The 8,598-nt window shown below is 45.6% G+C and overlaps 1 protein-coding gene across 1 annotated transcript; it reads left to right on the top strand.

Moving 5' to 3' along the window:
* The first annotated feature begins 2,298 nt into the window (after window positions 1-2,298).
* Window positions 2,299-7,829, top strand: cbln1 (cerebellin 1 precursor). Its single transcript, XM_067235189.1, has 3 exons — window positions 2,299-2,550; window positions 3,181-3,300; window positions 7,632-7,829. Exons 1-3 carry the CDS (start codon window positions 2,299-2,301, stop codon window positions 7,827-7,829), a joined length of 570 nt encoding a protein of 189 aa, XP_067091290.1.
* Window positions 7,830-8,598: the final 769 nt, after the last annotated feature.

Genomic DNA, 8,598 nt, shown 5'->3' with positions numbered 1-8,598 from the left:
TGTAGAAAACGGCAGTTTCGTAGAAGCTTCGTGTGGGGGGGGTGTTGTTTTGCAGTAAATAGCTAGGCGAGATAAATGTTGTCTTGGCTGCTGAGAATCTTGGTGTGCCTGAGATCTTTTACACTTCCCGGAAGTCTTCCCACCTCCTCCCTTACATCCTAAATTAGACTACCTATTTTGTTTCCAGTGCTTGAATACGGGCAACACCTGTATGTGGTAATACATAAATAAATAAATAACATCTGACTACTAGGTAGTGGGTTGTTGGCAAAATGTTCCCGTTGTTCCCGTTTAGGCCAATGCAGGGTCTGCCAATAATAACCTAAATCATTTTCTATCTTGTGTTTCAGCTCACACAATCCATTTGCGGTTTATTTTCTTGCTTGCCAAAGCGCCTTTTTCGGCACATATCAAACGATCAAAGTCGAGCATACGTTTTCCCACTGTGCGTCATGGCGGGAGCTGTCCATTTTAGGGTGGTGCTGAAGAGCACCCACGCGGTATGTTGGACAGCGCAGTTTGGTACTGCATCTGTCACCTGCTTTCCGGAATGATCATGTCAGCACACAATTCACTGTTACCAAGATAACGTCTAAGTCTGCTTGATACACATTGTTAATTAATATTTCAATAGCATCACTTGTGTTATCGTCTTTTCCCAAACAACAGAAAGATTATCTAATGCGGGTGTGTTTTTTTGTGTTCCGCAACCTAAAAGAAACTCAGTGATCTCAATTTATTAAATGTCATGTTGTCAGTGCGCTGGCGCAGAGTGATCTTAGTCCTGGGCTGGGTAGGACAGGCCCTCCGCGGGCGATGGTAGTCTGTAAATAGGCCTACACACAGAACCGGATGGAGCGGAGAGATGACAGTCTGATCCCGTCCTCATGTTTAAACTGCAGGCGAACACTTGTCTGAGACAAGGAGACAGCGACCGCATGCATGCAGGTCCTTCTGGCCTGTCAGACATAGTCAGCTACAATTAACTCTATCCTCCGCTTGGCAGACTGAAGGTTTTAACCCCAGGAGAGAGAGAAAGATAGAAACTTCGAGGGAGAAGAGAGAAAGAGGGGGGTGAGCTATTGAAAAAGAAAATTATGTGTTTAGTGTGGGATTGTTGAGTGCCATGAAGTTGATTGCAACCAACTGTATTTACCTCTCCAAGAAACACCCCCCCCCCCCACCCCCCCTGAAGAAGATGCTGAAATAATGAGGATGTGTGCCAAATAAACTTTGGGCGTTAAGTATTGATTGGTCTCCTAAACTGTATCTAAACCGTGCGTTGCTACTCTGTACAGTATTTGCACCACGTGAATTTAATCCCCATTCTGTGGTTGGGTTTATTTTATCTTTCAGTGCGTCGTCACTTCATCCCCCAAGATCCTTCAGTGTAAACAGAAAACACTTTTCCTCTTGAAAATAGATTTTTTGGGGGGTTCCGCGAGGGTCAAAAACTGACTTGTAAGATCTCGAGGATGTTTGTCGACTTCCTTCTTGTATTTCTTGAAATCTAGAATGTATTTTTCTCGTTTTTTTTCTTTTTCTTTTTTTCCCCACAACCCACAAGTTTTCTGAAAGCCAGTTTGTAAAAAATGCAGGTGCGAGGTAGAGGCTACGGTATGGTATGTATAGATCCTCTCCAAACGGAACATCGGGGTGTCAACCCTTCCGGTGCCTGCCGGAGCAGAGTCCACCTGTAAGATACTTCTTGCGCGAGAAAATAACTCCAACTGTTTCGTGATGAGGGAGGCGGGTCTGTGCCGATTGGAAATCTAGAGATTCGTTCGTCTGAGACTGAGGTCCCGGAGGGAGGGGTCTGCTGAAAACGAGCAGGGCGGGAGCTTCGCTCGTCCGAGCCTTTGTGTTTCAGCTCTAATATCTCACATATCAATAATTCAGTGCGCAAGCAGACGGACCCCGCGCTATGTATTCAACTGCGCCTCGACTAGACAAGGGCCTCGTACCGCTCGCGACTGGTTATTCGATTACGGAGTGAGCAAAGAAAGCGGGGAGCTCGAGCCGAGAAGGGTTTGAAAGAAGTTACAGTAACGTGGGAAACAACTGGTAAAGGGAACTCCTCGTCATTTTCAATAAGAAAAGGGAAAATCAAAACGTTGTTCTGTTCGCTCCTGAGAGACCAAGATAATACTCAAATGAGAGCTTTGAATTAGCAAAGGGGGAGTTGGTTATTTAAAAGTACTAACAATAAGAAAAGCTTCTTACTCTCCACGGACTTCTGAAAACACAACCCGTTTCTTCCCGGGACACAGCGACAAAGTACAGCTTGAAGTCGCAGTCATGTTGACGTTTGTGCTGGGCGCAGTGTGGCTAGTGACTCTAGTGAACGCTCAGAACGAGACGGAACCCATCGTGCTAGAGGGGAAATGTCTTGTCGTTTGCGATTCCAACCCAACTTCGGATCCCACCACGACGACGCTCGGGATATCGGTGCGCTCTGGGAGCGCCAAAGTGGCTTTTTCAGCCGTGAGAAACACCAATCACGAGCCCTCGGAGATGAGTAATCGGACTATGGTCATCTATTTCGACCAGGTGGGTTAACTGTCACCACATGTGTATTGCTGTCATTAGAAAACTGAATAGCAACCGTTTCCAGAGTGGAGCGAGCCTGGTCTTGGTGTCGAGGAAGATAATAGATATGATCAGTTTAGAAGTGTTTGATACATGTTTAACGAGGATATTTAATTCTGCAGTTTTAAATGTTATATGTTTTAATAGTTTAGGACACCTGTGTAGATGGAATGCGGTAAGAATTCCCTCCAAATAATGGAATACCAGGTCGCGAGGGCGATGTTCGTCTTCATGCTACTCCCCAATTTCAAAGGTTAATCTCTTTCAAACGGCTTTTCAATTAGACTCAATAGTTCTGCTCTGCAGGTCTTGGTCTCATAAAATTAGACATTTGAGTCTGGAAAATGACATTCATTAATTATTATCAGAGATTTATTACGTATGAGGTTCGAACTTGTGACCAAAAGTAGTTGAGTTAGAATGAAGTTTTGTGAGGTTGCCGTTTGCGCCAACACATGATTAATGTATGAGGAGTGATTCCATTTGGACTTCGTTGCGCAAATAGTATAAAGCATTTATGACATGAAAAAGAAGAGTGCCTTTGATGTCCCTGTTTTCTCTCCCTCCTCACAGTCCTTGTATATCCCACAGATACTCGTCAACGTTGGAAAACATTTCGACGAGGAGAGGAGCAATTTCATCGCCCCGCGCAAAGGAATATACAGTTTTAATTTCCACGTGGTGAAAGTGTATAATCGTCAAACCATGCAGGTCAGTGTACAGGGATTGAGTGTGCATCGTATGTTGCTGCACGTAGACGTGTCTTGACTGTGTTGCGTGCGTGTAAAAGCACGGGTATGTTGCAAGCGTATGTGTGTGTATATGTGTGATTGCAAAATCCATGAGCTGGCGATGAATTGGAGAGTCAAACGCAACTCCCGCTGGTAGACCTCATAAAAGTTGAATACCACCAGTAAATTCTAAAGCGACACCACTAGCAATGATTTGTAGTTGTATTATTAGCTGTCGTCCCCGGGAGAGAAGGGGGATTTGCAGATGAAAGCCACACGCTGAATTCTAATTAATCGATAAGCCTTGCGGATCCAAATTGGGACCGTCGATGTAGATGCGGTACCCACTTCAGGACCACGGACAGAGATAACAAAAAGCGCGCCGGCGGTCACGCTATGTGTTTAATTGACTGCATCTGCTAGCACATGTAAAAAATAAAATACAAGTTAATTTGCTTCTATAAAACAGCATTTTGATGGCAGAATTTGTATTGATTGTGGTTGTTTGTCAAACTTTTGTCCACACTGATGGCCTGGCTTCTCCTTCGTTTCACACATAGACTAACCTAATACTTTGATGCGCCAAATCAGCCGATACACCTAATCATATGTTGGCCTCGCCCTCTGTAAATAGCATTTAACAAGACAACGTGGCTTTTGAAACGCGTTCAGCCTTAATTAGAGTCTATCTTTCTCTAATTAAACTGCTGTATAATTACGCTGTGAGGTCTCCAGGGCATCACTATTACATTCTGTTATTCATTCCGTATTGGCGTCTGAATTAATTAGTCGACAACAATCCACGGGAGCGGAAAAGAGAAAGGACAAGCCCCGTCAAATCGCATTCATGCTTGTGTCACTGAGCTCCATTAGACCACAAACAGATAGCTATGCAACATGAGCAACCAAGGAGCAAGCACGTGGTAGAACCTATTTTTTGGGTGGTTGAGTGGGGGCAGACAGGTGTGACGGAATTCGTTGGAGGCCTACTTTAAAGATGGCCTACGTGAAGATCCGAGAAAGATACATTGAGCTCTGATCAGGTAGCGTTTGTGCACTCTGCTATCCAGCTGCATCCACTACTGAGCTCTGTATCTCACTGCTCTAAATACAATATGTCCAGCAGAAACAGGGATTGAGGAAGGGAGAGATTGACATAGAGTAGGCCGATGGCTTTGTGTAGACAAATGAAGGGAAGGAAAGAAGACAGGAGGAAATCAATGAAAGAAGTTCTTCCAACCACAGAATGTGAATAGAGAATGCATATTTACACATCAAGTTGTTGTCAATTTACTAAATCTAAGCTAGAAGGCCTACAGGTATAATGCTGTATGACTGCAGGACTCCACATCAAGTCTCAAACATAATCTTTGTTCGTTTTATAGCAAACATTGGACCTTTAAATACCAACAGTCTACCTGTCACCCTCGAATCTTTCCTGTAAGATAAACATGTTTTAACACGCTAAAGCAAGATGGTGGCCACTCTTTCATGTACCGTGCCGTAGCGGGGTGACTCCAACCATCTCCATTTCCTGGCGTCCATAAACATCTCAACCACTCATATCTGTCTATCTGTGGATGTGGAGCAGACCAGGGGAAGGAGAACAGAGATTCAGCACACATAAATACCCAGCTTATCTCCTAATGCTTTACGTTGGTGTTTAAATTGGAAGAATGCGTTGAAACTGGTCCAAACCAGAGACAGTGAATCCTGCTTTTCTACAGGGACTGGGTCTACCTCTAGAATGTTCAAGGACAAATATTATAATTGGACATTACACAGAGTCTGAAGGTGATTAGGTTAGCAAATACATGGGTTCCATTGGATAATACAGGTGTGACAGTGTTTATGACGTTTATTGGCACACACACAACATCAATATAATCAAGAAATTACCATCGTTCACTCAATTAAATAAACACAAACATGCAGTAAAGAAATGTCTAACTATCTCATCAACTGGAAAGTAGGATATCTGGTTTCCAACAGTGAAAACAGATGTTCAGCTTCTCCAATCTATCTCTAATATTCTTAAAACACGCAACTTTTTTCAGAGTCATAAGCATGAGGGTTTTCCAGAGCAGGTTCTGATAGCAGACAGTGAGGAACCATGATTTAAATGAAACACTGGAAACTAAAGAAGACTCTCATAGACTTGTGTTTTTTCACTGATGCTTGTGCCAGATGTCCTTTCTCTCCAAATTATAATATGTTCCTTCAATGTCCTTGAATTCACTTTGACGGTCTCAAAGAAACTTGGTCTCGAAAACTGGATTCTATTTTCCAGACATGTCAGCTGTAAAGTGGTCGAATTTCCCAGGCCTACAGAACAGCTATTGTGTCTCTGTCACCCTGTCCTCTCTCTGTTAAAAGAGAGAGGGAAAGCGTGGGGAGAGAGAGAAAGACAGAGAGAAAGAAAGGCCTCTGTCTTACCAGACATATTGTCTGGGCAGGAAGTGGCTTTGTGTCAGGGAGGACGTGTGTGTTGGTGATCAGGGTTAAGTGCTGCATTAAAACAGAGTGGACGTGGGCCAGTGCTATATCTAAAGCCTCTCTCCTCTCAGGACTTAAATGGGTGCTTATGCTTTAATAAATGCAGTTCAATGAGAGACTGACACCGTGGACACCATACACAGCACCCAAACTCTTGGACATGACATGGGGGCAGAGGGCTGGGGAAGAGAGGGAGGAGGGCAGGGGAGGAGGGAAGGCAGAGGGGGAGATGAAACATTGGGGATGGGCGTGTAGTAAAGTCCAGGACAATTGACATAGGCCTTAGCCAACCCTCTAACGTACAACACACAAAGACAAACGCCATTGTATTTATTGTCGTAGTAATTGAGTGTGTTTGAGGTTGTCCGGGATCTTGTTATTTGTTAGTGTGTGTTTATTCTGTGTGTGGGCAAGAAAGAGAGAGAGAAAGAGACAAAGAGAGAGAGTCAGTGAGTGTGAGAGAGAGAGAGAGAGAGAGAGAGAGTATGTTATGCTGTCTTGTGTCTGTGTTCATCTTCCTCTCCCCAGGCTCCTCTTCATCATTGAGGGCTGAACTGACCCATCCAACGTTTGTCCTGTCATCGCTTTATTAGTCCCATACATCACTGCCACGGACCTGGGACTTTCCCCGCTCTGACCCTCCACTACGGCCCACACTGTGTGTGTGTGTGTCAATGTGTGTGTGTGTCTAGGTGTGTGTGTGTCTATGTGTGTGTGAGACTGAGTCTCCCCTGGGTTGAGGTGATGTGTAGCAGCTTGTCTTACCCCAGTCCACTCTAGTCTCATCTCCCTGCCTACTCTCCCTGCTGGACTCATTACATGCACACTGAGTAGAGATTGTCCTGCCCCTCCCTGTCTCTCTGACCCCCCTTCCTGCCTCCCTGTCTTCCCTGCCTCTCTGTCCTCCCTGCCTCTCTGTCCTCCCTGCCTCTCTGTCTTCCCTGCCTCTCTGTCCTCCCTGCCTCTCTGTCCTCCCTGCCTCTCTGTCCTCCCTGCCTCTCTGTCCTCCCTGCCTCTCTGTCCTCCCTGCCTCTCTGTCCTGCCTGCCTCTCTGTCCTGCCCATCTCTATCTTGTACATTTCTCTGGCATCTCACTCACGGTATCCACTTCTCCAAACCCTGTATATTCTCTCTCTGTATCTCTCTCTCTCTGACATGTTCTGGCTCTCCATCAGATTTTCTGTCTTTCTCCACCATCCTTCACTGTTTTATCTCTCTTTTTACCAAACACCATCTCCATCCGGGATGTCTCCCTCACCGTTCTAAATAAGAGCCCCATGTGTCGGGGCCTGGGAGTTCTGTGTTAAACTCTTATGTGCTGTGTGAAATGTTCAGACAATAGACACAGGCATGTTTGATTCAAGAGGTGCTCAACCTTCCACACTGGGACTCTCCAGTTCTGTGTGATGAGGAGAATTATGGGATTTTCATGGTTATGCTTACGGTCTATTATGGGTAATTATGGTCCAAGCAAATAGTTCTATTTAGGATGTTTTTGTGAACAGAAGGTGTGTGTATGTACATGTTTGAGGACGTGTTAGTGTGTGTTTGAACAGAATGAGTGTGTATGTGAACGCTTGGGGATGTGTGTGTGTGTGGGAGTGTGTTTGAACGTGCTCACCATGGGTCTCACGAGGATGTTTCCAGTTGCAATTTTGAGTGTAACGGCACGTGTTCATGTGTGAATGTCATTGTGTGTTTGTGAGTGTAATTGTATGTGAGTCCAGTTATTTGTCTGACTGTGTGTAACGATATGTGTGATGGTGTGTGCACGTGACTGTGTCCCTAACCCCCACTCCCCCCCTTCCCCTCTAGGTGAGTCTGATGCACAACGGCTGGCCGGTCATCTCGGCCTTCGCTGGGGACCAGGATGTGACCCGTGAAGCGGCCAGCAACGGCGTTCTGATCCAGATGGAGAAAGGAGACCGTGCCTACCTCAAACTGGAGCGCGGAAACCTGATGGGTGGCTGGAAGTACTCCACTTTCTCTGGCTTCCTGGTCTTCCCCATGTAGGGAGGAAGGGGAGGAGGAGGAGGAAGAAGGGGAGGAGGAGGAGGAGGAGGAGGAGGAGGAGGAGGAGGAGGAGGAGGAGGAGGAGGAGGAGAACCGACAGACTTCTTCAGACTGCCTGTCAGTCCAGCAGATTGGGAGACTGTGGAAAGAGCAATAGAGAAAGAGAAACATAGGGAGAGCATAGGAAGAGAGAGCAGAGCGATAGACATGTTGGCAGATGACAGAGATGGATGGTAGTTGAGAGGGAAGGATTAGGATGAATGAGGAGGTGAGAGATGGGAGGAAGGTGTATTTAGTCCAAGCAGGCGCTCTGACACATTCACTCAGTCCGCAGCCTGACTGCAGCTTTGGACAGCCAAAACTTTTTTATCCTCAGAAATACAATCATTTACGCATTAAAGCGAGTAATAACTGAAGGTCAACCCCCACAGCCCAACATCAATCCTTTCTATCTGCATCTGCTTTGAAGAATGTCTCTCTGTATTACCTACAGTGTCAAAGAGCTGCATACATTTCCCATGTACTATGGCCATAGTCACCCATACTGACTCCATTTTTGTAGTCCACAATGTCTGTGTACTCCGGGGTGAAGTTACCCAAGTTTCTGATCAAGGTCTAGCCCTCCCTCCCCAAAGCCAAACAGTATTCACTGGAGAGGAACCTCTAAACTTGTCCTAGATCAGAAGATACAGAGGCCAATCTTAATCTACATTCTCTGCATTTCACAAATAACTTCCAGCCATCTAAACTCCTCCTTATTCCCCTTCCC

Source organism: Osmerus mordax, chromosome 4 (genome assembly GCF_038355195.1).
Source record: "Osmerus mordax isolate fOsmMor3 chromosome 4, fOsmMor3.pri, whole genome shotgun sequence".
In the NCBI taxonomy this organism is placed as follows: domain Eukaryota; kingdom Metazoa; phylum Chordata; class Actinopteri; order Osmeriformes; family Osmeridae; genus Osmerus; species Osmerus mordax.
Note: the sequence above shows the minus strand (reverse complement) of the source record. Positions and strands in the feature narration are given on the sequence as shown.

Bases quoted from the DNA above. Each gene is read 5' to 3' on its own strand.
- cbln1 (XM_067235189.1), top strand. From the start codon at position 2,299: ATGTTGACGTTTGTGCTGGGCGCAGTGTGGCTAGTGACTCTAGTGAAC. The intron at 2,551-3,180 runs GTGGGTTAACTG...TATATCCCACAG, and splicing joins TGGTCATCTATTTCGACCAG to ATACTCGTCAACGTTGGAAA. The intron at 3,301-7,631 runs GTCAGTGTACAG...CTTCCCCTCTAG, and splicing joins ATAATCGTCAAACCATGCAG to GTGAGTCTGATGCACAACGG.